This window comes from Pseudophryne corroboree, chromosome 7 (assembly GCF_028390025.1).
Source record: "Pseudophryne corroboree isolate aPseCor3 chromosome 7, aPseCor3.hap2, whole genome shotgun sequence".
Taxonomy (NCBI): Eukaryota; Metazoa; Chordata; class Amphibia; order Anura; family Myobatrachidae; genus Pseudophryne; species Pseudophryne corroboree.
Genome location: NC_086450.1, coordinates 404,352,559 through 404,372,578, shown reverse-complemented (window position 1 = coordinate 404,372,578; position 20,020 = coordinate 404,352,559). Strand labels below are relative to the sequence as shown.

At 45.5% G+C, this 20,020-nt stretch overlaps 1 protein-coding gene across 2 annotated transcripts in view; it reads right to left on the bottom strand.

Moving 5' to 3' along the window:
* Positions 1–1,110: 1,110 nt before the first annotated feature.
* Positions 1,111–20,020, bottom strand: part of USP31 (ubiquitin specific peptidase 31) — a 118,444-nt gene continuing 99,534 nt past the window's right edge. For both annotated transcript variants that reach the window (XM_063934658.1, XM_063934657.1), the window contains 2 exons: positions 8,854–9,006; positions 1,111–7,178 (listed from right to left, as the gene is read on the bottom strand). In XM_063934658.1, the coding sequence (XP_063790728.1) occupies positions 5,776–7,178; positions 8,854–9,006 (1,556 nt within the window). In that variant the 3' untranslated portion in view covers positions 1,111–5,775. The remainder of the gene's footprint in view (positions 7,179–8,853; positions 9,007–20,020) is intronic.

Below are 20,020 nucleotides of genomic sequence, written 5' to 3'. Positions count from 1 at the left end.
CTGTAGGTATGAAGATATGCACTCAACCAAAACTTATGGCCTGTAGCACCAGGGGGTAGTGTTACTGTGTCATAATACAACTTACAACTGCAGTCCATACTTGTCCTTTACGCATAAAATAAATGGTGCTTTGTAAGTGAATGGCTAAACGAGTTTCATTAGCAGCAAATAAAACAGAGAAAATGTATCAGTCTCTAAGAATGAAAGGCATATTTAACATGACGAAAGAAACAGAAATGTAGTGTACTCGCTAAATTAGACCTCTACTTTCATCAGTTTATCCCTAATTAGAACATAGCAGATGGTTGGCTGGATACTACAGACTGAAGAGCATTTTCTGATAGGTGCACCATAACAGTATAACCATTGCATATATGCAGAGGAGACAGCCGTTTAATGGGTTTAACCAACATTCATGACCAATTAGGATACAGCAAGTGCCACCTCTGAGGTATAAGACACTGTGTGGCTCAGGGATATCACAGACTCCTGGGGAACTGGGGCCAGTAATTAGTTTAGCATGCACAAAATGGCTACTTCCACTTTTTGTGGATGAAACTTGCACTTTAAATACATCAACCAATTATACAAGTATTTGATACAAGACAATATTTGATATATGTCAAGATAGCTCATTCTGAGCATAGATGGAGTGGTCAGTCCAGAGTCAGGCAAATAAACAGGTTGTCCGTATGGACCTCCCCCAGATATTGACCCACTTACTACTCAATTGTGCCTTACACAGTCATGGTAGGCTGAAGATCATGGAGCTGATACGGAGGCAGGTGCAGGAGTTCTGTTGGAGTATGTCTTCCTGAGTATGCGGGTGTGTGCCATTGTACGCAGCCACAGCGACACACCCACATCTGTTCAGCCACCAGAGTTACCTCCAAGAAGCACCCACTGTACTCCACATACAGTGCATCACATTCTGTTCTGTGTCTGAGGGGCAGATGTATTAACCTGGAGAAGCCATAAGGAAGTGATAAACCAGTGATATGTGCAAGGTGATAAAGGCACCAGCCAATCAGTTCCAATATGTAAATTAACAGTTAGGGTCTGATTGGCTGGAGCATTATCACCTTGCACATATCACTGGTTTATCACTTCCTTATGTTTTCTCCAGGCTTAATACATCTGCCCCTGAGTGCTAACAATCAGGACACATGCTTTAGAATTAACACATTGGCCAACTGTATGCAATTCATCAGGTGCTAGAAGTCTGGCTCAAAAGCAGCTAACGTGCTTCTGTTTAATCTAGTTGATGAGTTCAACGTACAGTATACCACTGCCAGCGTTACCTAGAAACACAATAGGGTCAAATGTCAAAAAATCCATTCTTAAAGCACATCTGTCACCTACACACTAAGACAGCAGCCGCTTGGTTCATGCAGATTCCTAGTACTCCTGACGGGCAGGGCGCTGAGGTGTGGGAGGGCTTCACTGCGCGTGCCGTCAGCGCTCCCAAAAAGGTGGCGTGTCCTTTTGACACCTCCCCAATTTGTCACTCTTGGGGGCACGCCAACACTTACGGAGATGCTGGAATTCCCCACAAGCTCTCCCCTCAATGTGAATAGATGCAGTGCCTGGTGGCGATCTTAAACAGCAACTTTTCCCACACGTGGGACACTGCGGCCCGAGTCTGGGGACTGTACTGGGCAGGCTATTTTAAGCAGGGTGCGGCGGTTAGGGAAGGGCACACTTTGCGCCCTGCTAAAAACAGCCTAGCGTGAACACTCGATTCCTAATAATATATTGTGCTGCCTTTCACATATGGTTCCACCCACAAAAAACGGCTGCGTCCACTGTATAGATAGGTGCACTTTAACATACATACAGTAAAGAAACAAATATAGCTCTGTTACAAAAAAAGGCTTATAACCTATAGGGGTCAATGCAATAGCGGACGAATGGTGCGCAGTTGTCGTTGCAACAGAATTGAAACACTGGAAAGGGCACCAAATCTCACAGCCCTCATGGCCCACTCTACCCTGAATCTGCACAATTTTGTACGCAGCCCTATGGGGCTTCCGTAAAGTACAACTAGCAAGGGTGGAAACATGTTCAGAAATTGGATATGCCCCATACTGTTAAAAAAAAAAAAAAAAAAAAAACACACACCAAACCCTACAATGTAAACCAGTAAAAATACAATGGATCTGAACACTGAAACAAATTAAAATTGCTCATGTTTGGGCAGGTGCAGAGGTGAATGTACGCCCGATGGAGAAGAAGTGTATATTCTGGAGAAAGTGCAGTACATAGCGTACACAAGTATGTGTGATGCAGAGTTACACATTTCAGTTGTATCTACACTTCACACCTGTTTTACATGTGCCAATTCACATTCAACTCTGCACCAGGCCCTGTAAGGGTTACAAACGATGAGGAATTGTACACTCAGGTTAGCATTACCGAAGTTTTTGCTGCAGGCAAGCTGATCAATAAGGTCTTGATAGTGCGACCTTGTACAGCTGGCACAATACACTTAGTTGGAAAGCCTCGGGCAGCACAGCGCTCGCAAGCCAAAAAGTTTGACTTTAAAATCCCAGGGAATGGAACTGTGCTGCCAAAAGCCAAAGAATGATGAAAATTGAAGCGATATGCAAATGGAAATTGCATAACATTTAGAGGAACCTATTAAAGTTAGATTCTCTTTAACCTTTAGAACCCAATCTTTAATGGAGCATATTTTTGTTCTAGATTGTTCCGAATTTGCATAAAATCTGCATTTGGCAGCTCAACGCTCCTCAAACCTTTTACACTTCCAGTCTTTAGTGTATGCTGAAAATCAACAATGAAACGTTGCGATATCACAATTGAAAAGACAGTCAAAAATGAAAAAGAAATATGCGCGTAACAAAACAAGCTGTGAGACACTGGGAAGTATCAGATGCTGACCCTTGGGTGCTCGCAAGCATGGAATGGAAATATAAGATCTGTGTTTTCAGTAACAGATTTAGAACAATGAGGTTTTATAAACTAATATCTCTAAATAACTACAGCTCAAAAGTGGACTGTACTGGACTGAGGAACCACAATATAGTATTTGAATCTCACGCTGGTAATCCACTAGCGCCATTACACAATGTGAAACGGAACCATGAATCCCGCAGAACTGTCATGCAGTAAATGTTTTATGGAATGCTGAAGAATTAAACAAATAGTTCCCGTGATCTTACAATAAAAAAGGAAAACCATGTTCCCGATCATGTGGGTAATGCAAACCACGGTACAATTTTAGGCTGTACCTCATTCACGCCATCCAATGTTGGGATCAGTGCAACAACAGAATTACTTATGAGAAAACTAGAAGGATTCCAGGTAAAATAACGTCTTGGAAAGGAGGACAAATCATTTTGGCAGGAATGTTTAAAATACAGATCTTCTCCAACAAAAAAGGATGCCACGAGGTAAATCGGATAAATAACACAGCATAACATTAGCACTAACCAGAAGTGCAAATAACTGTAATAAAAACTGTTAGAAATACAATACTCACCATCTTGTGCCCTTCCCAACCAAAGTATCACAATACGACAACACGCACACACACACACAATTGTCTTGGACACTGTTGCCCAGAGGTGTGAGCACCGAGTAATTACAATTAGCTGCTTGCATAGATTACAAGTGCGTGCATGTTGACTTTAAACATTGCCATGCAGAAAGTGCCTGAGGAGAGAACTAAAACGTTAGATTAATTGTTTAGCCGTGCACCCGGATGTATGCCAGCTTGTGCTACAGGAGGAAGGAATGACGCACAAATCTACTGTGCCACGATATCCAACAACTACTGGTCAGCAAAGGGCTTTCACTACAGCAGCACTGACAGTAAAATACATATAGGCCTGATCTGAAACCATCTCACATACTCGTTAGCTGCTCAGGTGACCTAAATGGTTAATTTTATGGGATTGGGTAAAAGCTGATTTGGTCTGGACGCCAGAAGGCCGGACCAGCTCCCTGCAGGGACCTCTACTGATGTGGATCTTGTAGTGCGCATCTGAGGGGGGGTCTGACTGATGTTACCAGGGAGATGTGAAGGAAGACATTACAGCCTCCATGTACGGTCTTGGCTGGACCGTTACGGTTTTTACCGCATCCCCAGATCAAACTGGGAGGTTGTAATCCCCCCCCCCCCCCTTTCAACCCATTGACAGCTGTCACAGACACCCTTCCCCAGACATGCACTTCAAGCTCCACAGTGGTAGAGGTCCATTCTGGTTTTTACCCAATACCTGATTTTCTAATGTTCTACTACACTGTTCTCTGAATCCGGTACCAGCAACATTCACAAAAGAACTGAATTAATGAGGGAAGCACCATGTGTAATGCAGGGTTGGCTCGCTTAGCAGATGCAGTCTGGGCAATAAAAGCCAACGTCTCCGAACGAGATTTGCTATAAGTCAGACGTTTAATGTTTTTTGTTTCCCCCCCACTTGGTGTGTGGAAATAATGACTGGTCTTATTTTCATACACCCTACAATACTGCTAGGAGGTTTCTGCAAAAGCTGCCCTGGAAAATCACCGTTTCCTTCCTGAGGTCAAATATTACTTTGTGAGTAGATACAACAGAGCGAGTTAAACACTTGGGTGGTGCAGGAGAGCAAAATTGAGTTCATTCATCCGAGTCTATGAGGCCCTGGCGAATTAAACTGCATTACATATACGCCAAACATTAGTGTTCATCTATATACAAATAAAGCACGTATTTCAGACAGAAACCAGTCAGTCTTGCAGGGCAGCTAATATTAAATGGCTATAAGCTAAAAGCAAAACTCATTAAAAACAGAAAGACAACTGTCTGGTACATGGAATGGCAGCAGGTATAAACTCATTACCGGCTAGTAGTAATACAGTGCAATAGTACTGCATAGACTGCAGACATGATAAAACAAGAGGAAGATCCCCAAACCATTACACAAGGACACAAAGGAACGCTGGGATTAGCAAAACCAGTAATAAAGGTGGGAGGATGTTGGCATAAATTATTGACCAAGGGAGTCTAGATAAAAGTGTCTGCCAACAGACTTGCCATTGGTTAAAGTACAAGATCAACCTCTATATTTAGACTTATCATGGAGTAATAAATGTAAGTAGGGCAGTGACTGGCATGAGAGGCAAGGAATGAGTGGATCGGTATAAATCAACAGCAGAGCAGAATAAGGTCATATACACCAGTCTACACGACATGTTATAGATAAGAACTTGAAGCTTTGACGAAACCTAAGTGGCCTCAAATGCTTTCAGCCTTCTAGGATGAGTATGTAATGCAGAGCTCCCCTCATGACCGTACACAGAACTATAGTACAGATCACTCAGTTTCCATGAAGAGTACCCCCAACCCTCATCCTGCTCTCCTCTGTGCTCGAGTCACAGCCGGGCTTTGGTAAGGAAGATAAAGAGATAAAAGCAGCATTCGGATGGCAGAAGAGAAAACCACTGTTCCCCCCTCTTCCCTTGAGTTAGAACAAGCAGGCGAGTTCATAAGGACCGGCTGAGCAGCTTATCTGCTGGCATGGTCCGTTTAGCAAACTCAGCCAGCAAGTTAACAGTTTCCCAAAACACCATAAGAGTCAACTTCCATGCGGCAAGCATAGCTGGGAGAAGACAAGGCAAGACCTTACCTCACAAGGTAAAAAAACAAAACACAAATAAAAACAAAAGTCATCAACCTCAAAGTGCATACATTCCCAACAGCTGTAGGCAGGGACAGCTCTACTGCATTAGTTTGAGCCAGGACACGTGGTACAGCTGCCCCTGCACCCTCGGTCACTGAGCTTTAGGTGATGGCTTTGTTGAAGATGGGAATCTTTTTAGGTATTTTTCAGCAGTCTTTTTCCCACCAGGTGAGGGATGGGCTTGTCTTTCATCAGTGGAAGACTTGGCTTTGTGTTGAGGTAAGGTAGAATGTCTTTTTGGACTTGGAGCCACATCATTGGCTGGTAAGGAAGGAGCAATCTCTGGTTTCTCCTGCCCTAAGCTCTTGGTTCCTGTTGGTTTCTTGGATAGGAGGCTGGTCTTCCCCAAATCTGCTGACCGTCTGTTCTCCTTCTGCCTTAAGGCAGACTTAAAGAAACTCAGCCCCTTCTCCTCTGACTTGCTGTCCCTCTTAAGGATGGACCGAGTTCCACTTTGAGGTGCGCGGAGGCTGGCCATCGAGGAACTTCGTACAGTCCGACTATCTGTTGAAGTGTCGCTGCTTTTGGGATGTGCAGCACGGGCTGTGCTACCTTGTTTTGTGGCACAGGCTTTATCGGAGCCCAGGCTCACCTTTGACCCTTCCCTGCTAATAGGCTTCTCAGATGCGCAATGTTTACTGCATGAGCTGGACACAGAAGATGTTTTGGAAGATGAAGCAGGTTTCTTCTGTGCTGGTTGGGAGGTGGTGCAGACAGAAGAGCTGGACACTTTTTGCTTCTGCTGAGAGACAGGGGTGGACACTTCCTGTGGTTTTACGGGGTCTTTCCTATGCTGTGTAGATGAACGACGGGTGGGTGTTTTCGCTGCACTTCTTTTGTCTTTAGAAACCGGTTTCCCATTACTGGCCAATGTTGCTAAAGTGGTTGAAGAAGAGTCCTTCTCTGGTCCTCGCGCTGCTTTATCCTGCTCTGTTGCTGCTTTACTAGTCACAAGGTTCTTGCTCTGCATTTCCTCACTGGGTGAGTTCTCCCGGACAGGAGAGGAACTTACAGAATCACTTTGATCCACAAAGGCGATATGGTTATTGTTGTCTAGAGGATCCAGCAGTGGGTTCCTGCCCACTAGCTCGGCTGCACTGTTTACAGGTGGCTCAATGGGAACTGCTTTTTTCCCTAGTGGCTCTCCCTGAGCTCCAGTTTCTGCTACAGCCAATGGAGCACGAGACGTCGCTCGATGCTCACGCCTGGCACCATCGATGTGATCATGGAAGCTGCCAGACAGATTACGTAGGCTTCCAAAGCAGGAAGTTGAGACATGATCATCAGCCTCACCAATTTTGCTGAGGGCAGAGCCGTGTGTGGGAGAGTCTGAGGGATGCCGGCAGGAGGTGGCTGCACGAAGGTGAAGTTTTGCAGCTAGTGACCAAGATGGTCTGAAACCATTCTCATTTGAGACAAGTGGACTGGTGACAGAGGACCGTCCGGTGCTCTGACGTTGGACACTGCGCACAAATGGACGCGAGGAAAAGCCACCTAGAAAAGTAAAAAACAAACGAAAAACAATTTAACAAGGCAAAATCTAAGCACCTAATGCAGGACTTGACAAGTTATTATGCAATAGCACTATATTAAATGCCACTTTCTGACAGCTCTTTGTCGACGACTTAAGCACATGCTATCTGAGGAGAGTCACCGACTTCAGTAGAGCGTAAATATGGACCAATCAGCAGCTTCAGCTTATGCTGTATGAGCCTTTAGAACTTATTTACCAATTTGTTTCTAAATCATATTACAGTATGCGAACGATTTTCATAGTCATGGAAAATTCACTGCGCACTATAGAAATGAACGTGCTGAATACGTGGAAAGGTCATCAGGGAACCTCCCTGGTACTAACGTATTTAGGTTTAGAATTTGTGCTCATGCCCAATAACTGCACATGCAATCCCAGGTATGCAACATATGTATACTGTTACAAACCGTCCGTCAATACTGGGTACTTAGGGGCATGCAACAAGCCAGTGTTGATATAGAAACCCACCAGAGACTGTTTGGCCCTTACAGGGGCCCAATAGTGCAGGATAGGTGTGAAGAACTAGAGAGACAAAGAAAAAGGTTATGGAGTATTTTGCGCTACTCCAGCAGACACTATCCCAAGAAGCAACTCCTAATTAAAAGTTTTTGGGTGAAGTTACTTCTATGAAGTTACCAAGAAATGACTCTAGGTGTTGCTTATTAGGAAATTATTGCATTTTAGCCAAATTTCACAAGTAAATTGCGTTAGATCTTTAATAAAACTGTAAGCAGATATCAGTGGTGAAAGTTGCAAGGTAAATCTTTCTCCCAATGAACCTCCAACATCTAGTAGAATCCCAAGGGTTATATAGATAGAACTCTGTGCATGGGGAGCTGAACACCCTCCCTAATAGTGTGTCACCAAAAATCCAGAGTTCATGCCCAATGAAAATCACTCTAAAGCCAAGTATACACAGTGATTTTTTTGGGGGGCGGCCCGTCCATCGGCAGATTTTTCAATATCTGAAAACACTAAAAGATTTTTTTTTTGTTTTCTTTTGTTTGTTTTTTTAAGGTCATTGATTTTCTGCCACATCACACTACATTTGCATATGTCCGTCCACAAAGAGGATGACACAGTGACAGGAAAACATGGGAATATGGGCAGATTATTGAGAATACACACACTGCTCAATATCGGGAGATTGTGGCAGATTTTTGCTTTGGAACGACAAACTGGAAAAATCGATCGTTCATAAGCAAGATTTTCCCATCTGCGAAACGCCAAAATTATTGTTCGTACACAGTATATTGGCAAATCGGCCCAATAATTGTACAGTGTGTACTTAGCTTTAGAACAGGGACAGCCCTAAAATGCAGAAAGATTCGTACAGTATCTCTCCTGATTACTATCCCACGTGAGGCATGATGTAAAAAGTCAGACAGTGCAAGCACTTCCGAGCCACGGGAGCCTTACAGTTGTGCTACTTAAGTGGAGCTTAAACGATTTCTCCTGAACTCAAGAGTTGATTGAATATCCAATCAAAATGTTATTGCCAGACCCATGAATCCATCAACAGAAGAGGTTTCCACAGCATTTTTCCAAATGGACTAGCACAGAAGGTAGACATTAGATCAGTAAGTTTGTTATTAATGAAGTAGCTATCAACACAATAGAAGCCACCCTTCTCACCATCATCCTCACTCCTTTCCCCCGTCAGTTCCACAGATTCAGCTAGCGATGCCAGAGATGTTCGTCTGGAAGAGGCAGCAGAAGCAATACTTGGCTGTCTGCTTCCCGGTAGCCTAGAAATCCAATGATCACACAGCGAGGAGCTTGTGGAACCTGGTATGAGAATGGAGAACATACAGAACCACCAATAGGATTCTAGTTAGGTTAGGATAGGATGGCTGACTTAAGACACAAACTTATATACTTCATTTAATAGAACTATTAACAGACAAAAACTTGCCAGAGTTTCACGGACACGCTAAGGAACCACAATTGCCTGTCTGTAAGCCCTCTGCATTTCAGTGGAGTCTTTCAGAACAGAGGGCCTTATTCAGGTTTGTTAGCAAACCAAAAAAGTTAGCAATTGGGCAAAACCATGCTGCACTGCAGGTGGGATGTAACGTGTAGTGAGATTTAGATTTTGGTGGGGTGATCAAATTGAAATCTAAATTGCAGTGCAGAAATTAAGTAGCCAGTATTTACCATGTACCAAAACAATAAAACCCACCCAAACCTAAATCTCTCTGCACATGTCACATCTGCCCCACCTGCTGTTCAACATGGTTTTGTGTTCACGCAATGCAAGCCACGCATCGGTAAACACGTCATTATGTCAACCTCGTTTACATCCCCTTAGGGGAGGTTTACTGAAATTCTAATTACGTTGTTTTCCTATTTCCCACCTGAACACCCATGTTAAATTTCAGCTTTCTAACATATCGCAAAGTAAGAATTAGAGATAAGTCAGTTTGTCAGACGCTTGATACTCTGCGCATATGTAGTGTGTAGGCACCTCAAGTACAATATGACTATATGTATTTAAATATACATTTTTGGAAGAAATCTACTTCTAGGGATTGTTTGTTATCTATAGAGATGGATTTTTTTTTCTACATTGGACATCCCCAAGAGCAAAGTCAAGGGCAAATCATGTCATGTATTCTTTATATGAATTTTTGGATATTTGTTATTTATTTATGTAAACAGAAATGGTTATTTTTTTTGGATATTATCTTCGGTTTTATGAATTCTTAAATATTCATTTCTTTCTAAATCTGGAATATAGAGTAAGATATTTAATGTTAATTTATAAAGTTAAATACTTAATAATGGCCATTCTATTGTACAGATTGGTTTTTGCCTATTTTCATAGATAAGTTATCAACATGATATTCCTTAAAATGCCATCCACTAGTGTTTAAGATAACTAACAAAATGGCACTCAGATGCTAATACAGGTTGAGTATCCCTTATCCAAAATGCTTGGGACCAGAGGTATTTTGGATATCGGATTTTTCCGTATTTTGGAATAATTGCATACCATAATGAGATATCATGGTAATGGGACCTAAATCTAAGTACAGAATGCATTTATGGTTCATATAGACCTTATACACACAGCCTGAAGGTCATTTTAGCCAATATTTTTTATAACTTTGTGCATTAAACAAAGTGTGTGTACATTCACACAATTCATTTATGTTTCATATACACCTTATACACTCAACCTGAAGGTCATTTAATACAATATTTTTAATAACTTTGTGTATTAAACAAAGTTTGTGTACATTGAGCCATCAAAAAACAAAGGTTTCACTATCTCACTCTCACTCAAAAAAGTCCGTATTTCGGAATATTCCGTATTTCGGAATATTTGGATATGGGATACTCAACCTGTATTATATTACCATGTCACCAGTGCAATGGCCCCCCTTAAAGAAAATTGTGCCTGCAAGGCTTTATTAGGTTTTTTAAACATCCAAAATACCTTTCCTATAATACTGATATAGGTCCATTTATTATTTTTATTGCCAAAGAAGCCATATTTAAAACATTTTGCACAATTGGTGGAAAACCAGATTAGATTCATTAATGGAATGCGACTGCTATATAAAACATCAGTGGTGTCTGCATTGGACAAACCCATTGACAAAGTCCACCGAGTGACCAAACGCATTTGGCCAGATTGCAGTAGTGATGTTATCGGCACTGAAACCTAGGATTAGACCGCATCTACTTCATGGGCTGCCGGCAGAAGCACAGGAACAGCAGCGAGAGTCACTACCAGCTGGGTTTTGTTACACGCATGAATGCTTTCACACTTGCTTTTAATTATCAAGTCAAGTTTTAAACATATTTTACCATTGTGTGCCCTTTGTTCTTCATTTTGCCACATTATAGATTACCTTGGGGAAGGGCTAAGGAGGTGAACTGCACGTTTTTAATAGTGTTGCAATCAGCTGCACAGAAGACTGTGTTTGACGTATCTATCTATATATGTGAAGTGGCGGCACTCCAGGCTTTAGAAAATAAGATTTTAAACCTACCGGTAAATCTTTTTCTCCTAGTCCGTAGAGGATGCTGGGGACTCCGTAAGGACCATGGGGTATAGACGGGCTCCGAAGGAGACATGGGCACTATAAAGAACTTTAGAATGGGTGTGCACTGGTTCCTCCCTCTATGCCCCTCCTCCAGACATCAGTTAGAGAAACTGTGCCCAGAGGAGACGGACAGTACGAGGAAAGGATTTTGGTAATCTAAGGGCAAGATTCATACCAGCCCACACCATCCACACCGTATAACATGGAATATACGCAACCAGTTAACAGTATGAACAAACAGTATCAGTCAACGACTGATCTTAACTGTAACATAACCCTTATGTAAGCAAAAACTATATACAAGTCATGCAGAAATATGTCCGCACTGGGACGGGCGCCCAGCATCCTCTACGGACTAGGAGAAAAAGATTTACCGGTAGGTTTAAAATAAGATTTTACTTACCGATAAATCTATTTCTCGGAGTCCGTAGTGGATGCTGGGGTTCCTGAAAGGACCATGGGGAATAGCGGCTCCGCAGGAGACAGGGCACAAAAAGTAAAGCTTTTTCAGATCAGGTGGTGTGCACTGGCTCCTCCCCCTATGACCCTCCTCCAGACTCCAGTTAGGTACTGTGCCCGGACGAGCGTACACAATAAGGGAGGATTTTGAATCCCGGGTAAGACCCATACCAGCCACACCAATCACACCGTACAACCTGTGATCTAAACCCAGTTAACAGTATGATAACAGCGGAGCCTCTGAAAGATGGCTTCCTTCAACAATAACCCGAATTAGTTAACAATAACTATGTACAATTATTGCAGATAATCCGCACTTGGGATGGGCGCCCAGCATCCACTACGGACTCCGAGAAATAGATTTATCGGTAAGTAAAATCTTATTTTCTCTATCGTCCTAGTGGATGCTGGGGTTCCTGAAAGGACCATGGGGATTATACCAAAGCTCCCAAACGGGCGGGAGAGTGCGGATGACTCTGCAGCACCGAATGAGAGAACTCCAGGTCCTCCTTAGCCAGAGTATCAAATTTGTAAAATTTTACAAACGTGTTCTCCCCTGACCACGTAGCTGCTCGGCAAAGTTGTAATGCCGAGACCCCTCGGGCAGCCGCCCAAGATGAGCCCACCTTCCTTGTGGAGTGGGCCTTTACAGATTTAGGCTGTGGCAGGCCTGCCACAGAATGTGCAAGTTGGATTGTGCTACAGATCCAACGAGCAATCGTCTGCTTAGACGCAGGAGCACCCATCTTGTTGGGTGCATACAATATAAACAACGAGTCAGATTTTCTGACTCCAGCTGTCCTTGCAATATATATTTTTAATGCTCTGACAACGTCCAGTAACTTGGAGTCCTCCAAGTCACTTGTAGCCGCAGGCACTACAATAGGCTGGTTCAGATGAAATGCTGACACCACCTTAGGGAGAAAATGCGGACGAGTCCGCAGTTCTGCCCTGTCCGAATGGAAAATCAGATATGGGCTTTTGTAAGATAAAGCTGCCAGTTCTGACACTCTCCTGGCCGAAGCCAGGGCTAGAAGCATGGTCACTTTCCATGTGAGATATTTCAAATCCACCTTCTTTAGTGGTTCAAACCAATGAGATTTTAGAAAGTCCAAAACCACATTGAGATCCCACGGTGCCACTGGAGGCACCACAGGAGGCTGTATATGTAGCACTCCCTTAACAAAGGTCTGGACTTCAGGGACTGAAGCCAATTCTTTTTGAAAGAAAATCGACAGGGCCGAAATTTGAACCTTAATAGATCCCAATTTGAGACCCATAGACAATCCTGATTGCAGGAAATGTAGGAATCGACCCAGTTGAAATTCCTCCGTCGGAGCACTCCGATCTTCGCACCACGCAACATATTTTCGCCAAATTCGGTGATAATGTTGCACGGTTACTTCCTTCCTTGCTTTAATCAAAGTAGGAATGACTTCTTCCGGCATGCCTTTTTCCTTTAGGATCCGGCGTTCAACCGCCATGCCGTCAAACGCAGCCGCGGTAAGTCTTGAAACAGACAGGGACCCTGCTGAAGCAAGTCCCTCCTTAGAGGTAGAGGCCACGGATCTTCCGTGATCATCTCTTGAAGTTCCGGGTACCAAGTCCTTCTTGGCCAATCCGGAACCACTAGTATCGTTCTTACGCCTCTTTGCCGTATAATTCTCAATACTTTTGGTATGAGAGGCAGAGGAGGAAACACATACACCGACTGGTACACCCAAGGCGTTACCAGCGCGTCCACAGCTATTGCCTGCGGATCTCTTGACCTGGCGCAATACCTGTCCAGTTTTTTGTTGAGGCGAGACGCCATCATGTCCACCATTGGTCTTTCCCAACGGGTTACCAGCATGTGGAAGACTTCTGGATGAAGTCCCCACTCTCCCGGGTGAAGATCGTGTCTGCTGAGGAAGTCTGCTTCCCAGTTGTCCACTCCCGGGATGAACACTGCTGACAGTGCTATCACATGATTCTCTGCCCAGCGAAGAATCCTTGCAGCTTCTGCCATTGCACTCCTGCTTCTTGTGCCGCCCTGTCTGTTCACATGGGCGACTGCCGTGATGTTGTCCGACTGGATCAACACCGGTTTTCCCTGAAGCAGAGGTTCTGCCTGGCTTAGAGCATTGTATATTGCTCTTAGTTCCAGAATGTTTATGTGAAGAGACGTTTCCAGGCTCGTCCATACTCCCTGGAAGTTTCTTCCTTGTGTGACTGCTCCCCAGCCTCTCAGGCTGGCGTCCGTGGTCACCAGGATCCAATCCTGTATGCCGAATCTGCGGCCCTCCAATAGATGAGGACTCTGCAACCACCACAGAAGAGACACCCTTGTCCTTGGAGACAGGGTTATCCGTAGGTGCATCTGAAGATGCGACCCTGACCATTTGTCCAACAGATCCCTTTGGAAAATTCTTGCGTGGAATCTGCCGAATGGAATTGCTTCGTAAGAAGCCACCATTTTTCCCAGGACTCTTGTGCATTGATGTACAGACACCTTTCCTGGTTTTAGGAGGTTCCTGACAAGTTCGGATAGCTCCTTGGCTTTTTCCTCCGGGAGAAAAACCTTTTTCTGAACCGTGTCCAGAATCATCCCTAGGAACAGCAGACGAGTTGTCGGCATTAACTGGGATTTTGGAATATTCAGAATCCACCCGTGCTGTTTTAGCACTTCTTGAGACAGTGCTAATCCCATCTCTAGCTGTTCTCTGGACCTCGCCCTTATTAGGAGATCGTCCAAGTATGGGATAATTAATATGCCTTTTCTTCGAAGAAGAATCATCATCTCGGCCCTTACCTTTGTAAAGATCCGAGGTGCCGTGGACAATCCGAACGGCAGCGTCTGAAACTGATAGTGACAGTTTTGTACAACAAACCTGAGGTACCCCTGGTGTGAGGGGTAAATTGGAACGTGGAGATACGCATCCTTGATGTCCAAGGATACCATAAAGTCCCCCTCTTCCAGGTTCGCTATCACTGCTCTGAGTGACTCCATCTTGAACTTGAACTTCTTTATGTACAGGTTCAAGGACTTCAGATTTAGAATAGGCCTTACCGAGCCATCCGGCTTCGGTACCACAAAAAGAGTGGAATAATACCCCTTCCCTTGTTGTAGAAGAGGTACCTTGACTATCACCTGCTGAGAGTACAGCTTGTGAATGGCTTCCAAAACCGTCTCCCTTTCGGAGGGGGACGTTGGTAAAGCAGACTTCAGGAAACGGCGAGGTGGATCTGTCTCTAATTCCAACCTGTACCCTTGAGATATTATCTGCAGGATCCAGGGATCTACCTGCGAGTGAGCCCACTGCGCGCTGTAATTTTTGAGACGACCGCCCACCGTCCCCGAGTCCGCTTGAGAAGCCCCAGCGTCATGCTGAGGCTTTTGTAGAAGCCGGGGAGGGCTTCTGTTCCTGGGAAGGAGCTGCGTGTTGCCGTCTCTTCCCTCGACCTCTGCCTCGTGGCAGATATGAATAGCCCTTTGCTCTCTTATTTTTAAAGGAACGAAAGGGCTGCGGTTGAAAAGTCTGTGCCTTTTTTTTTTTTTTTTTGTTGGGGAGTGACTTGAGGTAGAAAGGTGGATTTCCCGGCTGTAGCCGTGGCCACCAAATCTGATAGACCGACTCCAAATAACTCCTCCCCTTTATACGGCAAAACTTCCATATGCCGTTTTGAATCCGCATCGCCTGTCCACTGTCGCGTCCATAAAGCTCTTCTGGCCGAAATGGACATAGCACTTACCCGTGATGCCAGTGTGCAGATATCCCTCTGTGCATCACGCATATAAAGAAATGCATCCTTTATTTGTTCTAACGACAGTAAAATATTGTCCCTGTCCAGGGTATCAATATTTTCAATCAGGGACTCTGACCAAACTACCCCAGCACTGCCCATCCAGGCAGTCGCTACAGCTGGTCGTAGTATAACACCTGCATGTGTGTATATACTTTTTTGGATATTTTCCATCCTCCTATCTGATGGATCTTTAAGTGCGGCCGTCTCAGGAGAGGGTAACGCCACTTGTTTAGATAAGCGTGTTAGCGCCTTGTCCACCCTAGGAGGTGTTTCCCAGCGCTCCCTAACCTCTGGCGGGAAAGGGTATAATGCCAATAATTTCTTTGAAATTATCAGCTTTTTATCAGGGGCAACCCATGCTTCATTACACACGTCATTTAATTCTTCTGATTCAGGAAAAACTATAGGTAGTTTTTTCATACCCCACATAATACCCTGTTTAGTGGTACCTGTAGTATCAGCTAAATGTAACGCCTCCTTCATTGCCAAAATCATATAACGTGTGGCCCTACTGGAAAATACGGTTGAATCGTCACCGTCACCACTGGAGTCAGTGCCTGCGTCTGGGTCTGTGTCGACCGACTGAGGCAAAGGGCGTTTCACAGCCCCTGACGGTGTTTGAGTCGCCTGGACAGGCACTAATTGATTGTCCGGCCGCCTCATGTCGTCAAACGACTGCTTTAGCGTGTTGACACTATCCCGTAGTTCCATAAATAAAGGCATCCATTCTGGTGTCGACTCCCTAGGGGGTGACATCCTCATATTTGGCAATTGCTCCGCCTCCACACCAATATCGTCCTCATACATGTCGACACACACGTACCGACACACAGCAGACACACAGGGAATGCTCCTAACGAAGACAGGACCCACTAGCCCTTTGGGGAGACAGAGGGAGAGTTTGCCAGCACACACCAAAAGCGCTATATATATATCAGGGATAGCCTTATAATAAGTGCTCCCTTATAGCTGCTTTGTTATATCAAAATATCGCCATAAATTTGCCCCCCCCTCTCTGTTTTACCCTGTTTCTGTAGTGCAGTGCAGGGGAGAGACTTGGGAGCCGTCCTGACCAGCGGAGCTGTGAGAGGAAATGGCGCCGTGTGCTGAGGAGATAGGCCCCGCCCCTTTTCTGGCGGGCTCGTCTCCCGCTATTTAGAAAAATCAGGCAGGGGTTAAATATCTCCATATAGCCTCTAGGGGCTATATGTGAGGTATTTTTAGCCTTTATAGGTATTCATTTGCCTCCCAGGGCGCCCCCCTCCCAGCGCCCTGCACCCTCAGTGACTGCCGTGTGAAGTGTGCTGAGAGGAAAATGGCGCACAGCTGCAGTGCTGTGCGCTACCTTTAGAAGACTGCAGGAGTCTTCAGCCGCCGATTCTGGACCTCTTCTGACTTCAGCATCTGCAAGGGGGCCGGCGGCGCGGCTCCGGTGACCATCCAGGCTGTACCTGTGATCGTCCCTCTGGAGCTTGATGTCCAGTAGCCAAGAAGCCAATCCATCCTGCACGCAGGTGAGTTGACTCCTTCTCCCCTCAGTCCCTCGCTGCAGTGATCCTGTTGCCAGCAGGAATCACTGTAAAATAAAAAACCTAGCTAAACTTTTTCTAAGCAGCTCTTTAGGAGAGCCACCTAGATTGCACCCTTCTCGGCCGGGCACAAAAATCTAACTGGAGTCTGGAGGAGGGTCATAGGGGGAGGAGCCAGTGCACACCACCTGATCTGAAAAAGCTTTACTTTTTGTGCCCTGTCTCCTGCGGAGCCGCTATTCCCCATGGTCCTTTCAGGAACCCCAGCATCCACTAGGACGATAGAGAAAATCTTATTTCCTCTTACGTCCTAGAGGATGCTGGGGACTCCGTAAGGACCATGGAGATTATACCAAAGCTCCAAACCGGGCGGGAGAGTGCGGATGACTCTGCAGCACCGATCGAGCAAACATGAGGTCCTCCTCAGCCAGGGTATCAAACTTGTAGAATTTAGCAAAATTGTTTGAACCCGACCAAGTAGCTGCTCGGCAAAGCTGTAAAGCCGAGACGCCTCGGGCAGCCGCCCAAGAAGAGCCCACCTTCCTAGTGGAATGGGCCTTTACCGAATTTGGTACCGGCAATCCAGCTGTAGAATGAGCCTGCTGAATCGTGTTACAGATCCAGCGAGCAATAGTCTGCTTAGAAGCAGAAGCGCCAACCTTGTTGGCTGCATACAGGACAAACAGAGCTTCTGTTTATCCAATTCGAGCCGTCCTGGCTACGTAAATTTTTAAGGCCCTGACTACATCAAGGGATTTGGAATCCTCCAAATCTCCCGTAGCCACAGGCACCACAATAGGTTGGTTCATATGAAACTATGACACCACCTTAAGCAAAAATTGAGGACGAGTCCTGAACTCTGCTCTATCCACATGGAAAATGAGATAGGGCTCTTATGAGACAAGGCCGCCAATTCGGACACCCGCCTTGCAGATACCAAGGCCAACAACATGACCACCTTCCAAGTGAGAAATTTTAACTCAACAGTGAAATTTTAGGAACTGTAACACCACGTTAAGGTCCAATGGTGCCACTGGGGGCACAAAAGGAGGCTGGATGTGCAGCACTCGCTTTACAAAAGTCTGGACTTCTGGGAGAGAAGCCAATTCTTTCTGGAAGAATATAGAAAGGGTCGAAATCTGTACCTTAATGGAGCCTAACTTTAGGCCCATATCCACTCCAGTCTGTAGAAAGTGGAGAAACCGGCCCAAGTGGAAGTCTTCCGTAGGAGCATTCTTGGCTTCACACCAAGAAACATACTTCCTCCAGATACGGTGATAATGTTTCGCCGTCACCTCCTTCCTAGCCTTTATCAAAGTAGGGATGACTTCTTCCGGAATACCTTTCACAGCTAGGATTTGGTGTTCAACCGCCATGCCGTCAAACGTAACCGCGGTAAGTCTTGGAACACGCAGGGCCCCTGCTGCAGCAGGTCCTCCCTGAGAGGAAGAGGCCACGGATCTTCTGTGAGCAGCTCCTGAAGATCTGAATACCAGGCCCTTCGAGGCCAATCTGGAACAATGAGTATTGTCTGCACTCTTTTTCGCCTTTTGATTCTCAGCATATTTGAGATGAGAGGAAGAGGAGGGAACACATGGTGTCACGAGAGCGTCCACCGCTACTGCCTGAGGGTCCCTTGACCTGACACAATAGCTCCGAAGCGTCTTGTTGAGGCGTGACGCCATAATATCTATTTGAGGAAGTCCCCAAAGACTTGTTATCTCTGCAAAAACTTCTTGATGAAGTCCCCACTCTCCTGGATGGCGATAGTGTCTGCTGAGGAAGTCTGCTGCCCAGTTGTCCACTCCCGGAATGAATACCGCTGACAGAGCGCTTACGTGATTTTCTGCCCAGCGCAGAATCCTGGTGGCTTCCGCCATTGCCACTCTGCTCCTTGTCCCGCCTTGGCGGTTTACATGAGCCACGGCTGTGACGTTGTCTGACTGAAACAGAACCGGTAGGTCGCAAAGAATATTCTCCGCTTGTCGTAGGCCGTTGTATATGGCCCTCAATTCCAGTATGTTGATGTGTAGACAAGCCTCCTGACTTGACCACAGTCCCTGAAAATTCCTTCCTTGTGTGACTGCTCCCCATCCTCGGAGGCTCGCGTCCGTGGTCACCAGAACCCAGTCCTGAATGCCGAACCTGCGACCCTCTAGAAGGTGAGCACTCTGGAGCCACCACAGGAGAGACACCCTGTCCCTGGGGGACAGAGTTATTATCTGATGTATTTGAAGGTGGGACCTGGACCACTTGTCCAGAAGGTCCCACTGAAACGTCCTCGCGTGAAACCTGCCGAAGGGGATGGCCTTGTAGGTCGCCACCATTTTCCCCAGTACTCAAGTGCATTGATGGACTGACACTCTTTTTGGTTTCAACAGGTCTCTTACCATGTTCTGGAGTTCCAGGGCTTTTTCCCTCGGGAGAAAAACCCTCTTTCGTTCTGTGTCCAGAATCATGCCTAAGAAAGACAGCCGAGTCGTTGGAACCAACTGCGACTTTGGTAGATTTAGAATACATCCATGTTGCTGTAGCACTCTTAGGGAGAGCGACACGCTTTTTTGCAACTGTTCCTTTGATCTCGCTTTTATCAGGAGATCGTCCAAGTACGGATAATTGTGACTCCTTGCCTGCGTAGGAGCACCATCATTTCCGCCATTACCTTGGTGAACACCCTCGGGGCCGTGGAAAGCCCAAACGGCAATGTCTGAAACTGGTAATGACAGTCCTGTACAGCGAATCTCAGGTATGCCTGATGAGGAGGATATATGGTGACGTGAAGGTATGCATCCTTTATGCCTAATGACACCATAAAATCCCCCCCTTCCAGGCTGGAGATGACTGCCCTGAGCGATTCCATCTTGAACTTCTTTTTAAGAACAGGTTCAGGGATTTTAGATTTAGAATGGGTCTGACCGAGCCATCCGGTTTCGGGACCACAAATAGGGTTGAATAGTACCCTTTCCCCTGTTG